Source organism: Pteronotus mesoamericanus, unplaced genomic scaffold, assembly GCF_021234165.1.
Source record: "Pteronotus mesoamericanus isolate MK-2021 breed Mesoamerican mustached bat unplaced genomic scaffold, CSHL_Meso_final contig_120, whole genome shotgun sequence".
In the NCBI taxonomy this organism is placed as follows: domain Eukaryota; kingdom Metazoa; phylum Chordata; class Mammalia; order Chiroptera; family Mormoopidae; genus Pteronotus; species Pteronotus mesoamericanus.
Genome location: NW_026555041.1, coordinates 2185520 through 2211817, shown reverse-complemented (window position 1 = coordinate 2211817; position 26298 = coordinate 2185520). Strand labels below are relative to the sequence as shown.

At 45.5% G+C, this 26298-nt stretch overlaps 2 protein-coding genes across 3 annotated transcripts in view; both read left to right on the top strand.

The window, feature by feature from the left end:
* Nucleotides 1-2713, top strand: part of ACTN2 (actinin alpha 2) — a 61520-nt gene extending 58807 nt beyond the window's left edge. The window contains exons 19-21 of the mRNA XM_054584730.1: nucleotides 98-163; nucleotides 1202-1360; nucleotides 2509-2713. Of these exons, the coding sequence (XP_054440705.1) occupies nucleotides 98-163; nucleotides 1202-1360; nucleotides 2509-2667 (384 nt within the window). The 3' untranslated portion in view covers nucleotides 2668-2713. The remainder of the gene's footprint in view (nucleotides 1-97; nucleotides 164-1201; nucleotides 1361-2508) is intronic.
* A 12622-nt stretch (nucleotides 2714-15335) lies between these two features.
* MTR (5-methyltetrahydrofolate-homocysteine methyltransferase) overlaps nucleotides 15336-26298 on the top strand; it is a 96454-nt gene continuing 85491 nt past the window's right edge. Inside the window, exons 1-2 of one of the 2 annotated variants that reach the window (XM_054584724.1) lie at nucleotides 15336-15569; nucleotides 23265-23476. In XM_054584724.1, coding sequence (XP_054440699.1) covers nucleotides 15536-15569; nucleotides 23265-23476 — 246 coding nt within the window. In that variant the 5' untranslated portion in view covers nucleotides 15336-15535. Of the gene's footprint in view, nucleotides 15570-23261; nucleotides 23477-26298 lie in introns of both variants that reach the window. The other variant, XM_054584716.1, reaches the window with a different exon arrangement.

The following is a 26298-nucleotide window of genomic DNA, read 5'->3' as shown; positions in this document are numbered from 1 at the left end:
CAGGTGTCCCCTTTCTTACTGGGTTTTCTCCCGTGGATGAAGTAGAGTTGTTCATTTGCCTCTAAGTCTCAGTTTCTCTGTTTATATTTGTTGGCAGAGGAAGAATGGCCTGATGGATCACGAGGATTTCAGAGCTTGCTTGATTTCCATGGGCTATGATTTGGTAAGGCAGAAGTGGAAATTTCACAAAGGTTTGATATTTTATTGAGCTTGGATTTATTATAGGAGGTGACTGCCATAAAGGACAGTAGCACATTTGGGATTGATCTATTGTCATTGAGTAGGATAGTATTTTTCAAAGTTGACTGCTACACTATAAAGTAATTTCACAGAACTAGAACATGTATTTTTATTCAGTAATTGATCAGATTTTTAAAATTGATTTTAGAAGGAGAGAAGAAGGGAGGCAGGGAGGGAGAGAAAGAGAAACATTGATTCATTGTTCCACTTATTGATACATTCATTGGTTGATTCTTATATATGCCCTGACTGGGGACTGAACCTGTAACTTGGTGTATCAGGACAATGCTCTGAGTTACCTGGCCAGGGCAGTCAGATATTTTTCAGTGAAAGGAGAGAACATAACCTTTCCTGATTTTTAACAGCTTTATTGAGATATAATTCACATACTATACAATTCACCCATTTAAAGTATACACTCAGTGGCTTATAGTATCCTGATATTTTTAAGTGGTGTTTCCTCTAATATTTTAGAGGGTTTTAGTAATACATCACTAAGAAAGTCTTACATTTCCCTGTGGGCAGCGATGGTGCCACTCACCTCTCTTCTCTGTTATCCACTAATGTATATTTTTAACATGAGCTGCCTCTCGGACCTTGAAAATACATCATGAGAACCATCTTCTTAACTGTCCTCTATTTAGCATGTTACTCTTCTCAGTTGTCTAGAAAGGGCCCAACTCTCCCTGAATTTCTCTTCTTATGTTCAGGCCTGAAGGACTGTGGGTCCCAGGGCGAAAGGAAGTCTGATATTCAGGAGCTTCTGGCTTGAAGCCACAGCTGTTACAGTCATTGGCAGATAGAGAACCTAGGTCACCCTGGGAATTGTTCCAAAGACTGAGGGGGATGCAGGAATACTTAAGTTTTCACACAGAAAGGCACTTGCAGGCAGTAGGGAAGAGTGGCTCTGCCCACCACTGGGTGCTGTTGAAGTAAACGTTCCTTTGCAACCTTGCCGCAGGGCGAGGCCGAATTTGCCCGCATCATGACCCTGGTGGATCCCAACGGACAGGGCACTGTCACCTTCCAGTCCTTCATCGACTTCATGACCAGAGAGACGGCCGACACGGACACGGCTGAGCAGGTCATCGCCTCCTTCCGCATCCTGGCGTCCGATAAGGTCTGCACAGACACGTTTTCTTCTGTGTTTGCTCCCGCCCACGGCATCCTTCCAGTACACACAGAAACAGCACTGCGAGGAAAACCCATTGACACCAGGGCGTGTTGTACGGCAGCAGCACTGAACTCGGAAAGCAGCAGGGAAAGAGCAGTGGTTTGCCCAGACCAGAAAAACACATTCTCCCGAAATTTGATCTTGGGCTTCAGTGAGTTTATGGGAGGAACCAAGAGTGTGTATTTTAGTTTTTTTGGTGTGTTTTACTGGTTCCACCCCATTTTGCATTCTGAGTTCTTAGATAAGGCTGCTAAGGAACAGCACAATTCAGATGGTAGGGACCTGGGACCTTTTCTTAAGGATCAATGACCCTAACTTTTTGTCCACACATTGGAGCTGTCCAGTGGTTAAAAAAAAAAAATTGGCAAGCTTTTCATGGCAAGTCCAGAATTCTTGTATCATCCCAGACACGAAAAACATCTCCGTGGCTGTAAATTTAGTTGGGGGTATGTGATTCTGTTACCTTTTGGTGTTTTGGGTGGGAAGAGAAGGAAGGGAGGTGATAAAACACATTAGCAGGGCCATGCTACTCCCGTACCCCATCAGAGAAGGTAAAATGTCATGAAAACAGCCATGTTTATTTTAGGATGAATCCTTTATCATGGGGAGGAGGTGGAGGAGAGTCCACCTGGCCTAGGAGGCAAGCCATGGCTCATGGAAGCCCCCCAAACCCTTCTATAAATTACACTATGACGTTTGCTATTCATTTATTGTGACACTTACCAGCCAGTCTGTTTTACCAGAATTATCCTATTTCCTGTTGGACGTGTGACATTTAAAAAAGAGTCCATTTTTGAATGCCAGTTTTACTCTAGAGGGAGGTTTTCTCCATTGCAGCCTGCTCCTCGCGTTTTAGTAAGCCGAGCAGGAAACGCCTCCCTTTTCTGACGACAGGTCACACAGGTCAGACGCCGACAGGGCTCGTAGGGTGACAAGGCGCCGCGGGGGCCGGGTCCCAGTGTTCGCCCCCCGCGGCGGCTCGGGGTGAGGAAGCCGGTCGGGCTGGCGGCCCGCAGAGCTTTCCGCGCCTGACGCCGCCGCCGCACGCCGCTGCCGGCTTCCCGCGACTGACCGGCACCCCCCGTCTCTTGCAGCCCTACATCCTGGCGGAGGAGCTGCGGCGCGAGCTGCCCCCGGACCAGGCGCAGTACTGCCTGAGCCGCATGCCCGCCTACAAGGGCCCGGGCGCCGTGCCTGGCGCGCTGGACTACGCCGCCTTCTCCTCTGCGCTCTACGGCGAGAGCGACCTGTGAGCCGACGCTGCCCGCCCGGACCCGCGCCCGCGCCCGCGCCCGCCCCGCCCCCGGACCCGCCCCCGCCCCGCCCCCGGACCCGCCCCCGGACCCGCCCCCGGACCCGCCCCACGCAGTGGAAAACTATCAATCCTTGTTAAGTGAAGGGAAAGGTTTTACAGCTCAGTTACGGCCAGCAATGTTACAGGCTGAAATTCAGTTTCTACGGCTTAGGATTCAGTGTGCTTCATAAATAGGTTTCTTCATTTCCGCATTGTTAGCTACATGCAAGGAAATAGCGGGTTTTTTTCTTTGATAAAGTAAATTACTTGAGTAGTATAAAATTAGGAGGATCTAGGGACAAAAAAAGTACAAGATGGGAAATTCCAAAATACAAGATTTAAGACCAGGAAAAAAATTGGTAAATGATACCTTTAAAAATATTCTTGTATCTAATATGCTTATGTGATTATCACTAGGGAAATATGCTTGGAGTATCAGTGTTTTATTTTCTTGCTTATCCAAAGATTAGCAATATTTAAGTATAAATGGTACTATTGTCTCTTTAGCTGAATTTCATATTGTGAGATGGAACTTCCAGGGAATAGAACCAGACTACCCAAAATATCTTTAGTACTTAAACATTTTTACATAGAGATTATAGTCAATTCTTCATTGTTTAGAACTATGCAGTCCAGATAGATTTCAATGCCTTATTTATCCTCCAAAGTAGAGACCTCAGATAACACAGCAGTCAGTCTGATTGCCAGAGAGGAAGGTGGGATCGTAAGGTGAAACGAGTATTTTAGAATGAAGCAGTGATTTCAGGTTTCTGTGCTTTTCCTAGAGCTTGTTAGTATAGGTTCTCAAGAATGACTGCAGACAAGTGCGCTGTTTGAAATACACAGGTGTCTGTAGTAACAGTTCATAACAGGAGATGAGTCAGAAACCAGCACCCTCGTCACTCACCAGGCCGAACTTTATGCCTTCGGTTTTCTTACCAGGTCAGGAGAAGGAGTTAGTACGGAAGGACTTATTCTTTGCAGCAGTAGAGATAAATTCTTGAATTGCAGACCCTTTACACGTTTTGGGCGAATTCATTTTGTGCAGTAGGAATGACTAGACGCTGTTGCCAGCACTCGGTGTGCGGTCACCGCGGTGTTTGGGTGCCGACCCTATGAGCGCTGCGTCCACACCGGAAGCCCGTTACAGAGGACGCCACACATGCTCCCAGCATCGTCTGATCTCCTGAATGTTCGTTTGTTCTAATGCTTGAGCTGCCATATGCTGTGACTCCCCTCTCTCTGTTTTCTGTCTTGTTGACAGCTTGTAGAGAATAAAGCAGGAATTCTGTTTATATCTGAGTCCTTAATGATCAGGAAATGGATTATAAACAAACAAAAACAGTTGCAAACAGCAAGTCAAGTGTTACTAGAAAAGCAGCAATGTGCCTGTTACTCACAGTCTGTTTTCTCAGATTTTTATGGATTTCCACCAACAGCTGGAAATGTGATATTTTCCATTCATAACTGGTAACTTTATACTTATACTACATTGGCCCATTTAAAACTTTCAGCCTTTATAAATTTCATTTAATTTGCTTCATTTTTATAAAGTATTTGATAGTTAGAAAATTCCTGAAATACCCAAGTCCTTATGTTTAATGCCAAACACTTTGGGTGATGTTTAAAGGAAACCTGACTCCTTGTTTTACTTCACGCAGGTGCTATATTCCAGCCATAGACATTAAGGAAAAACTGGGAAGTCGTTCTGCCTTTGAGGCCACTAGGGGGACTTGCAGTGTTTTGGGATGGGTACAGTAGCTCCTCTATCTAAAATTTTAATTTCTTTACAATGTTCAGGCAAAAGAATAGACCAGTACTATCTGCTAATAAATGAAGAAAGATTAACTCTGAAAAACACTTAATAAACATGTTTATACTCTCATTTTAGAAGTTATTTTTATTTCCGAAGCTGAATTATCAATTAAACAATTTGTAAAAGAAAAAGAATCCATGCCTATTTTTTCAAAGGAAAACCAGTGTCTTTGGTTAACCACAAACTTCCTTGCCTAAAATATCCATCATATTTTAAAACTCTCATTTGGGTTAGTATTTGCCTTCTTTAAAACATTGGATAGAGACTGGCTTATTGGGTAGAGGGTGAGTTGCAGCCGAGGAGTTAAGGCTGAGTGAGCTAGAGGCGGGCAATGAATGGGTCAGGAAAGAATGGCCTAGGAAGGACTTTTTAACCTAGGAGACCACTCCGTGATCCCCAACAGGTATTTTAAAAATGTGTATGTACGCAGCCCTAATCCAAATTTTACGTTGTGGAGGTCTGAGTTAAGACCTGGATACTTGTATTATTTTAAAGCTCCAAGGAGAATTCTAGTAACCCTCAGTTGAAAACCACTGGATTAGAAGTAAAGGGAAGGCTCATTAGTAATCAAAAGTGTGAAAGAATTAGAGAAGCTGTCACTGGACAGGCTACAGGACACGAATGGCCAGGCAAATGCTGGCGCCGTCTAGTAGGCCACGTAGAAATGCCTGGCAGTGACTTGGTCGCCTTCCCTGCCATGTCCCCAGTTCCTGTGTGCTCGTGAAATAAGAAGCTGGGCCTGAGTTCTCTGCAGCCTTGAAGTGAAAGGAAACAAATCTAAATGACATCACATCAGAAACTTGTATTTTAAGAAGCTGCTAATTGTTACCAAGCTGACAAATTCACCCAGTTTCCCTGGGTTATCTGATAAGAAGGCGTTGAGTGTGCCCAGCTGTCCGCGAGCTTTCTCACGTGCCCCACAGCCTGCGCTGTGGCCGCACTGCTCGTCCGAGGTGCTTTTGCAGTTCAAGTGGGGGCACAGAGGAGGCAGGATTTTTCTTCCCTTTTGGATTCATTAATTAATAACAACACTGAACTGACAGACATCATTCCTCTGAAGGTGGGAGCTGAGGTGTTGAGGCTTGTCAGAAGGCCTCGCCAAGGCTCCCCAGAGCCTGGAAGTCTTTCCCTGTCGGCCCCTTAGTGGGACAGGCTTCCCGGAGGGCACGTGAAATGCTCGGGCGAGCTGCACGCTGCACCCGCCAGTCCTTGTGCATGGCTGGGGCTTCCAAGAAGCCAAAGTGGCAGATGTGCAGATGAACACGCAACGTGTTTCTGCAAGGTCAGCTACCAGAGATGGAGAAAGCTCTCTATGTAAATAGAGTGGTGGGCAAAAGGAAGGTTACAGTTACTTGTATGGAAAAAAGGTTATGATTATAACAGTAACAGTTAACTCAAAAGAATGAAACGGTGCACAGCTCCCTTAGGTACGATCTCATAAATGCTCAAATGGTTGGCCTTCATTATTTACACAAATAAATAACATGGTAATATTACAAGAACAGACTCCCCTATTCACAACTGTAAACCTACTTTTGCCCACTCCTGTAGTAGTTGTAGAGGGAAAAAAGAACTTTTGAATACTTGGTATAAACTATAAAATGGTATTACGGTCTGCATTTGATGGTATTATTTTGAGACCGCCTGAGTGGCCCCTGGCAAAAACCAAGAATGGCCGCCCTCGTCAGAACCACCTTCCCCGTGGGCGGCGTACCTTCTGGGGGCCCCTGTGAGCCTCACAGCCTTTGCGCTGCCCTGGCATCCGCATGGCCTCTCCCTGCAGCATTGCCAGGAGTATTTGCTTCCCACACTGGGTTTCCCCAGCATGTCCCACGCCCGTGTCTCAACCGGAGAGGCACATCAGCTTCACCAAGGATGCCCAGTGAGCCCTGGCTGGTGTGGCTCAGTGGATTGAGTGCTGGCCTGCGAACCAAAGGATCATCCGTTTCATTCCCAATCAGGGCACATGCCTGGGTTGCAGGCCAGCTCCCCAGTTGGGGGCGCGCGAGAGGCAACCACACATTGGTGTTTCCCCTCCCTTGCTTCCCCCACCCCCCTTGAAAGAAATAAAATCTATTTTAAAAATTCCTGATGACCCACCCCCAACCACTCTGACCACTCCGATCAGTCTTTGGTAGCTGCAGGGGTGAGAGGGCACTGCCACCTGTTAGCAGTCCTCCCCCAAAGCAGTCGAAGGTGCAGAAGGTGTGGGGGTCAGGCTGAGCAGCACTGCTCCAGGCAACTGAAACCCTCCCTGCTCTCGGGCCTGTTCTCTGCTGTGACTAAGGGGAGCCGCCAATAAACGGGAGGAAATCAAGGCCTTTGTGTCAGGGAGTGCCAGCGGGGAGCCTGCCTTCTCTCTGGCCACGGTTCCCACCGGCATTTTACACTCAAGCAGCAGTGTTATTCCCAAAATGTCACCCTTTCTTCCTGGCCTTTCTCATGTTTCAGATATTGGGGTGGTCACCCTTCTCTGAGTCTGCCCCTCCTTTGTGAGGCCTTCCCTCCCAGCACCCCCTTCACAGGCTTAATCTCCTCTATCTGTGCAGCTGGTTCCTGCCCCTGCTTTGAGCACCCCACACCCTGCCCAAGGTTGCTGCTTTGCTGCTCAGCCTCTCCTGTGTCCCAGGTCACCTGGGGCGGGGATGTGTCTCACCCCTGCGTCCTTTAGCACAGGACGCACACGTGGCAGGTAGTAAACACTGAAAGGACAGTGGTGCACGTTTGTGTGAGTTTGAGTGTTATTGAGTAGCACCCACAGGAATGAGAAAAGGTGGGAATCATCTGGCCAGTGCCTGGCTGGAGAGTGGAGGGAAGGGATTCAAGCTGATGCGTGACTTCGAGGAGTGGCCTTCCAGCAAGAGCACCTGCGCACGGGAATGATGTGCAGGTGCTCCGTAGAAATGTATGCTTTTAATGCGTTTCTAGATCTTCCACTTCCATGTGCTCCTTCCTGTTATCATGGGGTTTCCTTTGTCACTTCACTTGTATAGGATTCCTTCTTCCGCTTTTCAAAAGAAAAGCCCACTCTCCACCCATTCTAAATCTTACAAAAAGGTGCGTTGACCTGGGGTGTAAAAATCTCCAGGACACCAGACAAAGAGGCAGTCTGAAATGTTACTTCTTTGGGGGAATGCTTAACGAAGGCACCATACTCCCACCCTAAACTTTCTATCTTTCCCCATCTTATTCATTGTTCTGCTAAAGTTGACCTGTGGCATGTTGACCCTTGTTGGGACATTCTGAAATCAGATATGTAGCTTATAAAGTAGTGGGGTGGCAGTGAAGCCAGGTCTCATTTTCTGACCTCCTTTTTCCATCCTTGATTATTGCCAAAAAATGCACTGCCCATGAAGGAGGTCAGAGATGGGGAATCAGAGCATCAACAATACGAATCATCCGAATGGCTTCTTGTCGTGTATTGAAACAAATCACATTGTTACTGAACAAATGGACCCGTGGGGGAGAGAGGGGGCCCAGATGCTATTACCCAAAAAACGACCCCCCCTTCCCCGGGATCCCTCGGTTGTAGGTCCTTTGCCCGCCACCCTTGGAATTATGGCTCTGAATGGCAGTTTGGTGAAAAGGAAAGGAACTATTTATTCAATACCCCACAGTTATACAGGTTTGATTAATGGCTAAATGTCGCTCTTAAACCTCAAAATCCCCTTAAAACAACCACCAGCTCACACACCGTCCTGCCTTCCCCCCTTTGCCCAGTCAGGCCTGTCAGGGGGACCGTCCAGAAGGAAAAGAACAGAGTCCGGGGCTCGGCGCGGCAGGCCTCTCGCGGGTCTCAGCACCCTCCGCTGCGCCGCCTCTATCTCCCACTCTTAATCCATAACCATGTGGCACCTATCATGGCCCACGAGCAAGAGTCCTTTCTCCTTCTTTCCTCCCACGTGGTCTTCACACTGTTCCCCAGAGTCTGGGCCCCTTTGTCTCTCCTGCAGGCCCCCATCTCTCCTCTTCCCTGTTACATTCTGCATTAAGTCTTTCAAACCTTCTTGATTAGCCTTGGTGATGTGCAAAATAACCCTCTTTGCATAAGAGGAATGAAGCTGTCCTGTTACTGACTTGCCAAATGACTCTCAATGGCCCTGCTCAAGGCTCCTATTCCCTCATGGCGGCCTGCCCTGGGTGGGGAGAATATATTTTTTCTTGGATACCCCATTTTCTGAACCCTGTTACAAATACCCTTGTGGGGGGTCCTGGCTGTGCCCCGTTACATCATGTATTACACAGTTCCTTTCAACCACTCTCTGGTGCAAAGCGGATTGGAAGAGCACCGCTGACCAACCAAAGCAGCCCCGGCCAGAACGCCAGTGCTTTGTGGGACTGTAACGGGGGTCTGGCCAGGTCGCTGGGGAGTCGGAAACCCGGATGGGGATGAGAGGCTGTGCTCCCCGGAATGGGGGAGGGAACCCCGAGATGGTGAAGAGCCTGCCTTCCGCCGAGAAGGGGGAGGGGTCTCAGGAAAGAAACCCCAAGGCAGCGGATTGAAGCCACAGACTGGTGTGCCATACCCCCAGGTGACGGTAAATGAACTGCATGTGATGCCCGGCTGGGCAGAGATGCTGTGCCCGGCCCTGCGTGTCTAGAGAGCCCCCTACCTTCCTGCAGATCGTGGTGATGGGAGGGGCGGCAGAGCCGCTGTGAGCGTGGGCTGATGCCTGCGATAGATGTTAGCCTTGATTGACTAACGAGGTGGACACTCCATGGTACATAGGATTTGGGGGCAAAAGATTTAAAATGGAGCCCATGCAGGAGCTCGCTCTCTTTTCTCTCCCTCACTAGCCTTGTCGGGGGTCGGGGACCCACAGGTCCTGGAAACCGTGTGGCCAGGCTACGAGCCCCTCCCTGCAGGAAGAGCAGCAACAGTGCTGGCAACTGCCCTGCACTATCCTGTCTGGCGAGGTGCACGGACTCACTGGCCAGCCCATGGCCGGTGAGACGGGGGTGCAAGTCGGGGCGGGTGGGCGGGCAGCAGCCGGAGGATCTGGCAGCATGCCGCCGGGACGCGGGCGCACACCGACTCCAAAGGAGCCTGGAGCTGCACTGCCACTGGCAACCAGCTAAGCCACCTGTATTTCCCAAAGGATGGTGTTTTTAAAAGGGAGAAGGGATTCCAGGCACATCCTTGAACTGAGCAGGCAAGAGGTGAAGGAATTATTTGTCTTTGGGGGCATTAAAAGGAAGGGGCTTTGAGGCAGAAGTCTGTTATTCTTCCACAATTGTATAGCCTTTAAATAAAAGTCTCCTTTTCCTTTTCCACCAAACCTCTGGCTCTGGAGTTCATGGGAGGTGGAGATAGCAGAGCCCCACGTGGCTGTGCAGTAACAACGCAAGCAACCGCTGCGTTGAAGTTTCTCTAGATAAAATATGTGCTAATTTTTTACATTTCTTTTAGATTTGGTGCCTATTATACAAGAAGGTATTTAAAACATACCTGTCCAAACAAACAAACTATTCCAGTTATAATCTTGAAGTTATTCTATTTTATTTTATAAAATATTTAGTATGTTCTACTTCATGTAAGCAAAAATAAATAAATAAAATCTATACATGATGGCTAAATAATTTTCAGAATACTCTTTCATTGAATGTTTTGAAAAAGTTTGATTAGTATGTCTAACAAAGTTAACAAAATTGCTCATTTTTATACATGATTTTTATTTAATTGCTCCCAAACAGCAGAGTTTAGTACACATATGCACCCGCATTTACTAAAGGAGTAAGCTGCACATCTCATTGCATCATTCAGGGAGGCAGGGAGCCTGAGTGAGGGTGGAACTACAAGGGGTCAGGTGTTCAGTTACTCAGGGGAAAGGCTCTTTCATCAACTGCTCCGAGGGGGGAGCCGCTGAGTGCTCGCTGCGGGAACGTTCGCTCCAGCTCCAGCGTTCCCAGGTTTGAGACCCAGCAGTTGGAAGCGGGACCTCGGGCAAGCTGTTTAACTTCTTTTGTGTGCTTTTCTTCCGGGTCAGTGAAGTGAAGCAGTGGGAGTGGAGTAGGAATAAAGAAATCTCTAACTCGCTGTGATCAATCACCTGTAAATAACCACTGCATTCTGACCAGCCAACATTTTTTTTTAATTCTCACCCAAGCATATGTTTATTGGTTTGAGAGAGAGAGGAAAGAGGGAAGGGACGGAGAGAGAGAAACATTGATGTGAGAGAGAAAGGTCCATCGGTTGCCTTCCGTACACACCGCCACCGGGGACTGACCCCGCATCCAAGGAATGTGCCTTGACTGGGGCTCAAACCCGCGGCTTTTTGTGTATGGGATGATGCTCCAACCAAGTGAGCCACCTGACTGAGGTGGCCAGCCAACTTTTCCTTTCCGTTTTTCATCAGTAAAACTCAAGTAACAGCAGCATGAGCTTGCAGAGATCCTCCTCCTCCATGGCCCTGACCTTTCTTTTGTTTGTTCTGCCCGCCAGGCTGCAGGACCTGGTTCTGTCTGTCTCGTTATTTTAGCTCCAGTGATAGGCACATGACAGTATCGATAAGTATTTGTTAAATAAATACTCCAGCAAGTCATAGGATTTCAACAACTGCCAATATACCACAAACTCTTATCTTTTAATGACTTTAAAGTGTGTTCCAAATACTACAGAAATTCCAGGCTTCAACTTGATTATTTAATTGGAGATTCCCTTCCAAGCAGGGCCAGAAAACAATATTGGCTACTTCACTTAATTCTTTTAAATCATCTTTATTTTAAAATGTGCCCTTTAAAGGAAAACAAAAGCAAAATACTAACTTAGTTTTGTGGGGAGGAGCAAACTTTCTTTTGCCCTCAGGATTCTTCTGGCTGGTCTAATAATCAAGCATGCCTGAGACAGATCAGCAAGAGAAAATGATCCAATTTAATGCACAGGCACGGGAAACGCCCATACAGGAGAGCGTCAGAGGCCCCACCAGCATGAGAGGCTCAGAGGCAGACAGGGAACGTGGGCGTGTAGGACAGCCTGAGCCAGGGACCAGAGGAGCTACCTGGGGGGCTTCCAAGGGTCATTTCAGGATGAGAAGAACAGACATTTGGTAAATAGAAGTTTGTCCTGACATATATGAGGAGCAGAAAGAAAACAACTGCGCACCACAGAAGCGCATCTTGGAGTGACAGGCTCTGAAACCGCCCCCGCCCCACAGTTTCAAGTGATGAACGAAAGCATTAAAAATAAGCATTGAACATTGACTTCTTTTTGTAGAAAAGAGTTTGTTCTCAGTGAGTAATTTTCAATTTAAAAATTATTTGATTTGCTTCCATGTTCATGATATAAATTTGCAGAATTCAAAGACAAGACCTCAAAAACTGTTTGCCAGATCATTTTCCCCTTGTTACACCTCATTTATTAAAGTGAGATAAGTTAGCAGTTGGCAAGTTTGGCCCTCAGTTCACCATCTGAAGTTGATTAAGTACCTGTTTATTCCTTTTTATTAAACAGAAATATTTTACTGTATTCTTAGGAAAAACTGAAAAACAAATTTAAAAAAAAAACACCAAAAGCAACATCCTCCACACTTCAGATTTTCTAAAAAAGTTTAAAAATAATCTTTGCAATTAAATCCACAAATATTGTCTCCTGAATGCTGGTACTTTTAGTATTTGTAATTAAGCGTTTGTTTAACCCACAACTTGCTGTGTTAGGCCCTGGGAAGGGGCTGTCGGGGTCCCCCCTCCGCTGCTCTCAGGTCGTGCGAGCCCTGGAATGACTTTCTTCTTGCTTAATTTCTGCCTCTGAAATATGGACAAATACACAAATCCTGTTTTATAAAATGAAGGTTAAATAAGAGATTGCAATAAGACATTTAGTGTTCAATATGTGATACCTGGTACTCTTGTGTAATTAGGGAAACCCATTTTTGCATTTCATTCCAGTCAAGTGATGTCTATGTTCAGGTGCTGGCGACCAGGTAAAAGATGAATGATCTTTTGATAATCAAGAATGCTTCAGGGCCCTGGCCAGTGCTCGGGCGGTTAGAGTGTCTCTCCAGACGTCAAGGTTATGGGTTGGACGCCCTGCCCCCAGTCAGGACACATACCAGAATCAACCAATGAGTGCATAAATACGTGGAACAACAAATCAATGTTTCTCCCTCTCTCCCTCTCAAATGAATTTTAAAAAGCAGGAATGCTTTTGGAGTCAGTGGAGCAGGTGGCACAATTTGAGCCAAACTGACCCTTCCAGGTGTCATGTCCTACAGAGAGAGAGAGTAATTCTCTTGGTGCAGAAGGGCGAGCAAGGCCTCTGGGAGCTATTGGTGACAAAATAACTGCAAAGTTCCTTTACATTCAATTTTACCACCTTGTACTTGGGGTTGAGTCTGTATCTCACAGACTCAATAAACTCAACTCACATGGGTAATCACAATGTGACTTTGGGTGGGTGGGTCTAAATCTTGAGATTATGAAAGGGTTTTAGAAAAGGAGGTGGTAGGCTCACCTTTGTGGCAAAGCCAGTGGTCGCCCTGACAGGCCCCAGAAGTAGCAATACCTTGTTCCAGAACTGGCTCAGTTAATATTCTTAGGACCCCGACTAGCAGGATACAAAAGCAACCCTAATGGGTTTAACACCCATTACCAAGCCCACAGAACAGCGTGTAAAGCTCGAATGCCAATTTACTACTGGCCACAGTGAGAGCTGGATAGTGAGGTTCATAGATCAGTGAAGACAAAAACCAATGGAAGAGAAGCCGCAAACCACCAAGCAGTTGTATAAAGTCTTATCTCTTCACAATGGGTTTGCGTGGGATGAGCGGAATGAGGGTGAGGATGAAGGTGGGAGTGGGAGGGGCTCGCAAAATAGGACAGAAGACTCTCCTACGGACAGAGAGAAAGGAAGCTTTGTTTCAGTGTTCCCACCCCCTCTACGGATGTATTTGTATTATTTCCTAGGGCTACTACAACACGGTACCACAACATGGGTGGCCTAAAACAACAAAAACGTATTGTCTCACAGTTTTGGAAACTCCAAGTCCAAATCCAAGGGGTCCGCAGGGCCACGTTCCCTCTGAAACCCACAGGGGAGAATCCTTCCTTGTCTCTTCTAGCTTCTGATGTTTGCTGGCAAAATGTGAGTTCCTTGGTTTGTAGGTGCATCACGCCAGTCTCTGCCTTTCCTGTCTCATGGTTGTTTTCTTCCTCTCTCTCCTTTTCTTTTAAGAATACCAGTCATATTGGACTAAAGGTCCACTCTACTCCTGTAGGACCTCATCTTAACTAATTCTATCTGCAATAACCTTATTTCCAATTAAGTTTACATTGGAAGTACTGGGATTTAGGACTTCAACTTACCTTTTTAGGGGACACGATTCAACCTGTTACAGTATTTTGGGGACTCATTTAAGTTGTGAATTTGTGTAGTATGTAGGAATCCACTGCCCGTTTGTTCCTTTAATCTTGTTACTCTTTTATGATCAAGAAAATACTGGATTTGGTCACTTTTAGCCAAGAAAGTAAACTTCTGTTCACTTGCTGAAAGTTCCTAGAATTTCGGCCAGGATAGGGGATAGTAAATTACTAGCTGCCTGAAAGATTATTTTTCAAGAGACAAATCAAAAAACTTTGTGAGACAGGTGAGAATTTAAAAACCAGCCCTTAAAAATATTCGGGTTATTAAGGGGCGCCCCATTCCTCCTTCACCGTTGGTTTATTTTCTCCCCCTGCTTACTCTGCTCCCTTAATCCCCACCCCCCAGGTATGACCATTTTTGGTAAGAATGCTATTCACAGTATTATTACTAATTTTGTAGAGTAAGATACTGAGATATAATTACATGCAGAATAAGAATGGCTTGGAAAGTTATACTTAATTTGGTCCCAATTTCATTTTTTTCCAGATTCGTTTGTTTTTCCTCCCATTTACGACGCTCAGCCTCCGTGCTGTCCTGTATTTTCAAACTCTCTCAAGTGCCACGTGTACCCTTCTCCCACCTGGAATGGCCTTGCTTGGCACACACTCTCCTTTCAGACCACAGCTTGGCCTCTCGTGGGCCAGGAGGATTTTTACAACATGCGATACTTGACTATTTAATAGTCAGGGGACGCTGTCCTCTTTTCCCTTAGATTTTCAAATAAAAAAAAATGATAACAACCAACACGACAATAGCTATCTAGTGTGAACGAATAAAAATTACACCTGTTTTTGTCAGATCAGAAAAAATATGTATTTTGGAGTGTGCCACAGAATTTTAGGAATTAGTTTATGTGTGCCATGACATGAAAAGGGTTGAAAATCGCTGCTTTAGACCCAGCTTCTTCTCGGAGGCTTCCCCCTACACCTCGGGTCCTGCAGCTGCCGTGGCACCCTGCATGCAGGCTTTTATCTAGTTTTCTGCTCAATTATTAGTCTCATCTAGGTCCTGAATTCCTTGTAGACAGAGGTGGGGGTCTTTGCATTCCAAGGCCCACACACAGCAAGAGCTCAATAAACGTTTCCTGTCAGTTTGTGGCCGTTAACACGCATCTCACCCGGCCACAGGAAATACCGCGCCGCGACTACCGCCTGGCCTTCTGCTCTGCAGCACACGCCGTCCTCGGTCAGCGTCGGCTTCCACCATGGCTGACACGAGCTGCGGCCATGTGGCCGCCCCTCCGGGGCCGGGGCGCGGAGATCAGCGAAGCCTCGCGAGGGCAGGACCTCTTTTTTTCCCCCCCCGCCAACCCCTCTGTCGACTACATCTCCCAGAGAACCCTGGGGCGAGCCTCGGGCGATTGGTTGAGACCGATAGCCAATAAGGCCGCGAAGACCTCGCAGAGACCAATCACAGCCCCAGGGCGGGAGCTCCGCGCGGAGGCTCTGTTGCGGCGGAATCTATCTGTGTACTGAGGTGTCCTACGCGCTTGGACAGAGGACCTGGCTCGGCCTTGAGCCACGTGGTTTCCTGCGCGGTCCTGTTGTCCACTCTGCGGCCTGCCCAGCGCTGGCCAGCGCTGCTCTCTGCCGTCCCCTGTGGAGACTTCCCCGCTGCGCCCCGCGCCTGAGGAGGAGCTGCAGACCCGGCGGCATGTCACCACCGCAGCAAGAGCGCATGTCCTTGGGTAACACTCGGGCCTGCCCCGGGCGCGGTGCTTTCTGACGTGTGCTGTGGGCTCCCGGATGCCGGGTGGTGCTCCCACCCCCGATACGCCCCGCAAGCTTCTCGCGGGCAGACGGGCGGCGCCTGTGGGCTCCCGGAGCCGTCGGAGTGCCCACGTGTCTCGCCGCTCCCTTCCTCGCAGCCACCCCATCCCTCTCCGCTGGCACCGTTTCCTTGCCCCCGGCACCCCCTCCCTGCCCGCCCGCACGCCTGTCCCTGCCCGCCGGCATCTCTTCCTCCCCGGGCAAACCAACCCCCATATCCTGAACACACACTTCTTTTCTTGCTGGGGGAACACACTCCTAACGTCCGAGGAAGAACTTGGCGGCTTGACAGCCGACTTCAGATGGCAGCTTTGCCTGACTTGACCGTTCTCATTCAGTAGGTAGTTACTGAGCACCTACTGTGCTCAGCCAAAGAGAGTTCAGGTGCTGAGGACAGGTAAGGAAACCCAGAGGCCTGTTTAAACAAGAGTGAGTGTTTATTTTGCACTCCTGGGTCTGAGTCGTTCTTCGGATTCCAGCTGCGCGGAATCGCTGGTTAGAACAGATTAGCGGGCGCTCAGCAGGTGGGGATGGGGACGAGGGACCCCAAGTGACTGACTTCGTGGGCTTTGGGGTCAGCACTGAGAAAAACACGAGTTAGTACTGAGTGTGACTTCCGCTTCAAGGAAAGTACAGCTGCGGGTCTCAGAGATCGTCCTGGTTCGACGCTGTGCACAGATACACCCACTGAAATGTAGGTGCCAGGTGGGAAACGCAGAAACGAGGATCTGCCAGGGGGACAGAGCAGTAGTGCCCTCATCGGCGGGACGGCCGTGCCGTCCTGCCGCTAATAGGACTGGGACGGGGAAACGCTTTAACCCCTGCTGCTGCAAAGTAAGGCCTGTCCCTCTCGTAGGGTACCATGTAGCAGTTGAATACTGCCTCTTATTTGGGACTTACGGCTTTCCCTTCTCCGTTTCATTAGAAAGGAAACAGGTGCTTTGGTGGGAATGCCTGAGCTCAGTGGGTGACTGCGAGACTAAATAGCAACGTAGTCTTAACGGAAAAGACGTCAGAGGAGTCTGCTCTAAGACATTCACAATGTTCTGGACTTAATGGACGGAGTACTGATAAATTGGGTTTGGGTGGTTCTTCCCGGAAGAGGATCGTTTGGATGGCTGCCGGCCCTGGCTGACTCGTGCGGGGTTCTGTGGGGTCGCGCGCTTGAAGTCCCTGGAGGGTAACGCGGAGGCTGAGGCTGAGAGCAGAGACCATTAATTTGAGCCAACACATCTTATGCTAAAGGATAAGTAAGAATATGGGGTAACGTAGAAGCAGTGGGCCTTTTAAGGACCTCAGGTGCAGAGGAGTTTTATATTCTCTCCATGCAATTTCCATTTATATTTGTTTTGTTCGGTTTCCCTTTTATCTCTATTTTCTATTCCATAGGTAGCCTGTTTCAAATATGTCCATGTATTTGTATGTTTCTCTGTACTCTAGTGTGTGTATATATGTATTTTTAATTTATGTAAATAGTATGGTAGTTAACCATTTCTGACTTTTTCACTCAGTATTCCAGCCTTATAACATGGCAGCGTAGGGGTCTCTCTGGTTACCACTGCGTGTTATTTCACAGGAGCATCCATCCCGTTCATTTTGCCATGTCCCGACCAAGGTTGTCTTCAACTTGCCATCCCAACAATTACCCTCCTACGTAGTCTCTGTGGGTCTGTGAGAGTTTGGGAAGTACACCCAGGGTGAGATTGCTGGGTTTTCTGCACGCTTCCTTCTGCCGAGTCCTGCCAGGCTGCTCTCCAGAACAGCTCTGTCTGTGTTCCAGCGGGCACACTGGAGGGGTCAGATTTTCTTTGGCATTATCCAGTCTTCTAATTATTGTCCATCTGGAAATTGGATGTAAATTGTTATTGTGCTGCTTTAATTCACATTTCTCTTATCCGAGTTGAGTATCACTTCATTTACTCCTTGGTTGTTAATTGTTTTCCCCTCCCTTCACTTGCCTGTTCATCTCTCTTGCCCACTTTTCTATTTGATTTCTTATTGATTTGCAGGAGTTCCTTGTACATTATAAATATTAGTCCTTTTCAGTTTTAGACATTGCAAAATGTTTCTCTAATCCATAATCTATCACTTTTGTTCGTGGTTTCTTTTTGAAAAATTTTTTAATTTTATTTTTTAATTACAGTTTACACTCAGTATTATTTTGTATTAATTTCAGATGCACAGCATAGTGGTTAGATACTCATATACTATCAGTGGTCTCCAACCTGTTTGGCACCAGGAACCGGTTTCATGGAAGACAATTTTTCCACGAACTGGGGTGCAGCAGTTGGTTTCAGGATGATTCAAGCGCATTACATTCAAGCTCACCTCCTGCTGAGTGGCCTGGTTCCTATCAGGCCCGGAGGTTGGGACCCCTGATATTCTTTATAAAGTGTCCCCCCAATATTTCCAGTACCCACCTGGCACCATACTTAGTTATTACAATATTACTGACTAAATCTCCTATGCTCTATTTTATATCCCCATGACTATTTTATAACTACCAATTTGTACTTCTTAATCTCTTTGCCTTTTTATCCAGTCCCCTAATCCCGCTTCCCACCTGGAAACCATCAATCTGACTTCTGTATATATGAGTCTGTTTCTGTTTTGTTCATTTATTTTGTTTTTTAAATTCCACATATAAGTGAAATCATCTGGCATTTGACTTTCTCTGATTGACTTATTTCACTTAGCACAATATCCTCATGGTTCATCTGTACTGTTGAAAATGGTATGGTTTCATTCTTTTCTATGGCCGAGCCATATTCCATTGTATTTTATGTTCAACAACTTTTTTATCCACTGTGGTGAATTTCATTTAATAGAAAGTCTTAGTTTGTGTGTAATCAAATTCATCTTTTTTTTTTTAACATTATAAGTTGAGCTTCTTGAGTCTTAAGAAGTCTTTATTCTAAGTAATAAAGGTTTTCTACATCTATACATTCCTTATTTTATAATATGGGTTCATCATATAGTATTTGGTGGGTCAAGTAACCTCTTCCTATTTTTTCAAGGTTAGTTTAGCTCTTTATGGGCTTTTAGTCTTCCACATAAGTGAGAGAATAAGTTTGTCAACTTTCTCTTAAAAATCTGATGTTTTGTCTAAAAAAAAACTTTGATCTCTTACATATATGATGACTCTTAACAAGATATTAGAATTTGTATGTATGGGGACAGGGTTTTTTTGTTTTTTTTAAATTTTTTTGTTTTTTTAATGGTAAACAGTGAACTGTCTTAAAGTCTGAGAACAGTTTATATTTCTGATTGAAAACTAAATACAGTGAGAGCCCCAAGAGAAAATGCTTAGACTTTTTATAAAAATTACGAGGAGCAGAGTCACACTCCACTGTCAGATTTGCAGTGAGTAGAAAATGCCAAACTAATAGCAGCGAGGTAGACTAGGATGGGGGAAGGCGTGGCGTTCCATATGCCAGTTTCCCCTTCCTGTCTAACGTGTGCACTTGCTCAGTGCAGGAGGTAAAAGGACAAAGAAATGTAACTAATATGATTGGCCACTTTGCTGATGCCAAAGGACATACTTCATTGTGGAAAATATTGCATTGTTTCTCCCTAGAAGGTTTAGATACTTTTTAAATTAAATTACAAATATATGACCTATTCACTCCAAATTCACACCCTTTTCTCTGATCAGTCTGATGAATCACTTCATTTCAGGGCGGATTGCAGCTATATCTTTTTTTTTTTTTTAATATTTATTTATTTTTAGAGAGGGGAAAGGAGGGAGAAAGAGAGAGAGAGAGAAACATTGATTAGTTGCCTCTTGCGCACTATCAACTGGGAACCAGGCCTGCAACCCAGGCGTGTGCCCTGACTGGGAATTGAGCGAGAGAGCTTTCGGTTCTCAGGCTGGCATTGAGTTCACTGAGCCACACCAGCCAGGGCTATATTCTTTTAAGAAGAATTCAGTTGGGTATATAGGTTAAAGTTTTTAATCTTTTTTTTTAATTCCCCATTTGAAACTGGATTTTATTGTTTTCACTGAGTATTGCCTTCTTTCTGCCAGACTGATGTTCATTTCCACATTTTGAGACATGCCATTCCTGCCCCGTGCCCCAGCTCTAATATGAATAGGACCCAGAGCTTGCAGGTTTTTGTGATGTTTTTTCATGGCCCACTGGACTTTGTATTGGGTTGGCCAAAAAAGTTTGTTTGGTTTTTTTCCTTATGATGGCTCTAGAAGTGCTTATGTTTTATCCTAGTTTAAATTGGTAGTTGTGTTTGATTTAAGTTGGGCTAAGTACGGCTCAAAGTGGTCAATTTACATGAAATCTTCTAGGTGTAAGCTAGATGAGTTGTCTTTAAATTCACTTGAAACAATTTTGTTAGATTGTATTGTGACAGCTGTCATATCAGTGTACATTTAAAAAAATCAAAATTGGTGAATTTTTGTGGAGCCATTTTAATAGTGAAGATGGAAGAAGATAGGCAACATTTTTGGCATATTACACTATATTATTTCAAGAAAGGTAAAAATGCAACTGAAATGCAAAAAAAGATTTGTACAGTGTATGGAGAAGGTGCTGTGACCAAACACGACAAAAGTGGTTTGAGAAGTTTCTTGGTACTGTTGACATTTTGGTCAAATAATTCTTTGCTGTGGGGCTGTCATATGCATTGGAATATGTTTAGCAGCAGCCCTGGCCTCTTCCCCACTGGAAGCCAAAGTGGGAGATAGCTGACATACTCAAAATATCCAAATCAATAAAGTTATTGGTGAAAATGAAAAACGTGTTTTTTATTTTACGGAAAACAACGGAACAGACTTTTTGGCCAACCTAATAGTTTGTAGAACGCAATCTTTAGAGTTTCAGTCTTAGCTCTACTTCGTAGCTGTGTGATGGTAATGACATACTCAGAAGCAGTTAAGTGTATTTGTCTCATTTCATGACTTGTGTGATTGGAAGGTGCAGCTCTTAACATCTGAAGTGCCCCGTCACGCAGATCGTCTTATTTTATTACCACAGTTCCTATGACAAAGGCAGGATTGATTCCCTCGTTTTGAAGAAACATGAAGTCTTATCTAAAACCCCAGAGCTACTTATGGGAGCCGGGATTCGAGCCCAGATTTTTGGTTTCTCTTACCCTCTCACCATTAACTTAGTCATATCACGCTCACATTGTGGCAGTCACATCGTGGAGTGTCCACATTAATGCCACACCTGATTTTGCTCTGTTGACTTTAGCCTGAAATGATGGGACTGCTGCCTGATGCCCACCGTTTGTCTGTTCCACATGGCTCATTACACCTTACCTTTTCTTCACATATCCTAAGAAGCGAGCTTTTCCTTTGGTACTTGAAGTACTACTGGTCAGATCATTGGGTCCTTGTACCTTTTTCAGAAGTATTTTCTCTCACCTGTTAAGCCCAATAGATAGAATGAGCCCGTGAGGTGGTTTGGAAAAGAGCAGTGAACTGTGAAAGGAACGTACTGCCCTTTGTGAAAGCACCTAGGTACTTGCAGATTCGCTGTGCGTGTTACTGGAGCAACCTTCCTGAAACGGGCTTGGAGTAATTTAGAACAGCCCTGTGGCCACCATGTAGCCTCTGTTCCTGTTTTGTGTGCATGAGACTGGGCCGTAAGGCAGGGCAGAGTTGTACCTTTGTACCCAATGGGAGCTTGCAGATATTCACACATTTCTGGTTTGGGTTTTAAATGACCTCTTCTTCCGCGTCATCCCTCAGTTTTTTGCCATCTCCATTCAGGAAATACTCGTTGAACACTTAGGTGCCAGGTACTGTCCTTGGTGTTGCTAGGGACAGGGATGAGTTGGTCTAGACAATCTTTTCCTCCAAGGAGCTCAGGCAGCTTACAGCCAGCTCCCTTTGACTCGAGCCTTGCCCCCCTTTCAGGGAGCACAGATGAAATGTTGACAAGGCGGACTGGTGTCATTGTGATGTGTTTTGAGTACCCTGGATTAACTTTGACAGGCAGTAGGCAATTGTTGGGGGTGTTTGAGCAGAGAAGTAACTGATTTAGGAAGATTAACCTGGCAGTCGTGTATGAGATAGACTGAAAGGGTGACCAGGCACAGTGGTGAGGTGCTAGTCTCTTACCTCTTTGTGGGACACTTGATTGTTCCCATCTGAGATCTCACTTAACCTGAAAAACAACTCTGTGAGGTATTATTACTACTAGTTCTCATGGATGTCAACTGAAGCTTAGCGGATTGGTGGTGGCTGGGTTGTAAGTGGGTGGACGGTGTGGAATCTGTAGGTTTAAGATCTAAGTAGCTGTTGGTTGTCAGGGAGGGTAAGGAGTCAGAATACTGAGGTTTTCAGGTCAAGCTTCTGGGAAGAATGATGTCATTAGATTGAGGGACAGGTGTGTATTCTAGGTGGCAATATCAGGTGGCCAGTTTGAAATCTGGGTCTAAGATTGGGGCCAAGTGTTTTGATACTTCAAAGGTCATTGGTGATTTTAGAAAGTAATTTCGGTAGAGTGGTAGAGGAGGAAGCCACATCAAGATGACAAGAATTGGGGGGTGTTGAGGTGTAGGTGTCAAGGGGGGATGGGCAGTGGGAGGTATTGGGGTGGTGGGGACCAAGTGCTCTTCTTCCTTAGGTACAGAGAGAAGAAAACAGAGTGAACCAAGCTTCAAGAGGATTTTGAGGTGGAGAGGGTGAGGCTAAGGAGCTCCGGACAGTAAACTTCTTTGTACAGGCTTAGGTAAAATCACCTGTTGAGTGAAAAGGATGAGAAGGATTTGGTGCTAAGAGAAAGCAGAGGTTTGGAATAGCAGATGTGGGAAGTATGGAGGGTTGCCAAGGAAAGGTAATAAGAGGCTTCATATTAGGAATTTTCTATGACTCCAAGCAGCTTAGCGCTGTGGCTTTCCGGTAGTTCTTGGAAATTGGAAATAGGATTGGAAGGAGAGGCATGGGAGCTTCTCAGGGCTGGGAGTGAGAAGTTAAGGACATAGACTTGAGATGTTCCAGGGTGTCGGCCAGTTACTATTTTATAGACGGAGAAGAGGGGAGTAAAGCCCGGTGTGAGGCTATTAGTTCTGGCAGTAGGTGGAGAAGTCTGTCAAAGTTAACAGTTAAATAGATCGATCATTTTCAATTACCCAGGTGAAATATCCCTATGAGGGGAGCACGTGCACAGAATTAACAGGCAGAGGCAGCCCTGAAGGCAGCTCCGCAGCCTGGCTGCCCGTCCCTCCTCCCTGGCGCAGCACCTGCAGCCCGCCTCCCCACTGCGCAGTGCTTCACTGGTGACTGAGGTGTAAAATCTTGGCGTTGTAATAACTTTTTTAAAAAATATTTTATTTATTTTTACAGAGAGGGGAAGGGAGGGAGAAAGAGGGAGAGAAATATCAGGGCAACCCAGGCATGTGCCCTGATGGGGAATCGAACTGGTGACTCTTTGCTTTGTAGTCTGGCACTCAAACCACTGAGCCATACCAGCCACGGCCTTAGTGAAAACGTTTTTGCGCAGCATTTTTCTAACACAGAGCCATGAGCATATCTTTTATGAGCCCTATTAACTCCCTATTGTGAATGGATATAAATTACTCTAAACTCCCTCTGCACATATCATTTCCCCCTTTCATTTTTTAAAGTCAGCTGTTCACTTTCTTTAAAGCAGGCATGAAGAAAACCGTGCAGGATGAGATCGAAGCCGTTCTGCAGGAGAGGATCATGGTGCTGGATGGAGGGATGGGAACCATGATCCAGCGGCACAAGCTGAGTGAAGAAGGCTTCCGAGGTCAGGAGTTTAAGGATCACACCAGGCCACTGAAAGGCAACAATGACATTCTAAGTATAACTCAACCTGATGTCATTTATCAAATCCATAAGGTAAAGTGTCACCAGGTGCTTGCTCGTATTTTCAGTCTGTCATTCTTCGTGCCATTTCGTGTGTTGAGGGCAGGACACTGCAGAGTGCTCTGGAGGGTACAGAGGGAAGAGGGGGTTTGCTCAGGATGCAGGCTTTGGAGTAAAAGCCATGCGCTGTGGCGAGCATTCAGGGTAAGGACGTGAGGAGGGTAGGCTTTCTTGCCCTGGAGGTATTTCAGCTCCAGTGACAGAACCCACAAAATCCTGGGCAAATTAGGGTTTTCACAGATACTATAACTTAAGTCACCAAAACAGCCTGATGAAATACAACAAAAGGTAGTTGTTATTCTCATTTTTTAGATTTGGAAACTGAGGATCACAGAGGTTAAATAACTTGCCTGATGGGACAGAGGTTTTCTGACCCAAAATCCTGTGTTCTTTCATTCTGTTGTTTTATCTCCAGTAAAAATGGTTAGCCAACATAAGGAGATCAGAAGTAAGTAACTGGGTGTTGCTGTACTTTTTAAGTTTTGAAATAAACATAGAACTTAAGTTGTTTCATAGGTGATCGTAGAAGTTTCATAGAATTATGACTAGAAGAGATAGTGAGGTGATTTAATCTGTTTCCCTGGCCTGGATGCAATTAGAAGGACAAAGCTTATTTATCATTTAAGTGAGAAAGTTTTATTTTCTGGAGCCCTCTTGTTATTATAAGTGATTCAGACTATTCCCGGTGGGGAGAAAATTACCTAAACAAATCACTGAGTGGTAAAATGATTCATTGAGTTGGAGGGATCATTTTACTGGGTGGTCAAAACTTTGTTCTAAGTAAGATGCAGAATGGTTTTCCTTTGAAGAAAATAAAAGAATACCTTTCCTTTGGTTGTAAGAGGAATTGTAGATACTGGAAGATTTCAAATTGGTCTTTGAAAAAGTTTGGTTCTGCAGAAAGAATGGTAATTCAGTTTTTCTGCTAGGCCTTGAGAGTATGTAGTCAAATTTCATAAAAATCGCAGTGTGTTGAGGCTGGGACTGTCATCATGGGTATGAACTGCTTGGGGTGGTTACAAAACTCAGTTCTTCCAATAGAGTTGGTGAGGCACACGAACACCATGCCATGTGGCTTTGTCCTTGTGGGTTGTCACTAAAGTCTAAGTTCCTAAGGATAGCAATTTATCCCTGTTTTTCAGCCCTGAATAGCTACTGCCTAGAACAGTATCTTGCATGTAGTAAGTACTCAGTAAGCATTTGTTGAAGGAATGAATCTTGTCCTGTGTATTAGACAGGTATCTAGATAGAGCAACACGATTCCCAAGATAGGTACATGAAGCAAAAATGGCCGTAATACAGGAAGATGTACCTAACTATCTCATTCCTGGGAAAATATTCACTGACTGGAGTCTTTGAATGTAGAGACCGTGTCTTGTTAAGAATGGAAAAAGGCTGGGTTATTTTCACACTTAGTTATTTCTAGTGGAATTAATGACTGTAGATTAGGTCCTCTGACACTGTAGTTCATGGAATTTCTAAGTTGTATGTGTAGTGTAAGTGCGTGACATTGAGCTTTTGATTGCAGAGACATCTATTTCAAAGACATTTACCTCACAGAAGCACTTTGGCAGGTGTATGACACAGCTGCTAGGTAAACAACTGGGTAAGGAACCAGGCCACTTCCGCCCATGAAGTTCCCCGTTAAGAAAGCCCTGGGCGACGTAGAAAGTGGACGGCTGAGTGACAGCGCCTTGCCCTTTCTGCACCCTAATTCCCACTCTTACGTTTTAAATTTGCCAATAAAGAGCAAACTTGGGAAACCTCAGTAAAGGCCGAACTCCAGGTTCACGTGGGCTCCCTTGCTCGCGTACTCCTACCCCGTCCCGCCTTGCTGTGCCGCCCCAGCAGTGCCCGCATCACCCAGGACTGGTGAACTGTAAGTCTGGCTTTGCACAGGCGCCCCCTGGCGGCTGTGCTGCGGTGCACTGGCTGCCACAGCCACAGGGGGCCCGGGTGAGGGCCTCGGGCGTTCCCGAGGCGACACAGACTGACACCAACATGAAACCGTATTGGAAACATGTTAGCCTCTCTAAGGGCCTTCTCGAAGGTCCTCCTTTAATATTGACAGCTTTCTTCAGGAGAAAACTGAGGAGCAGAGGAATTAAGTAGCTTGTCCCAAATCACACCTTTATTAAATCCACGAGAATAGGATTGGAGTGGAGGTGTCCCATGCAGAGCCCATGAGTGGAGCAGTGACCTAGGAAAGGTGGAGGGGAGGCAGCGCCTTGTAACTCTCTGTTACGGAAATTTTCACATAGGTGGGAATTTAGAAGTATTTTTTCTCTAATTATAAAGACAGTATGCGTTCACTGTTTAAAAGAACAGGTCTAGCTAGATAATATAGAAAAGCATAAAAGAAAATAAAAACCACTTGTAATGTCAATACCAAGAGAAACTACCATTCACATATTTTATTTTATATTTCAATCTAGTTTTCTATACTTGGATTTTAAAAATTAAATTGGGGTTCTATTACTCCATCCTGTTCTAAAATTTGCATGTTTCACTTATATACCATGAGCATTAAACATTCTGGAAAATGGTTTTAATAATTTTATATTAATCTATTCTATGTATACATCATTAGTTACTTAACTAATCTCCTTATTCCTAGGCATTAAGAAATTTTTCTTGCTCTTGTTTGAAAAATTAAATTTTAATTAATTTGTTCTCATAAAACAAAACCCATAGGTAAGAATAAACTCCCTTTAAAACTACTCCAGAGTTCTATTTTTTTTTACCAAGATAACCACTTATGTTAGTTGACATACATCTTTCTGGATGATTTTGTT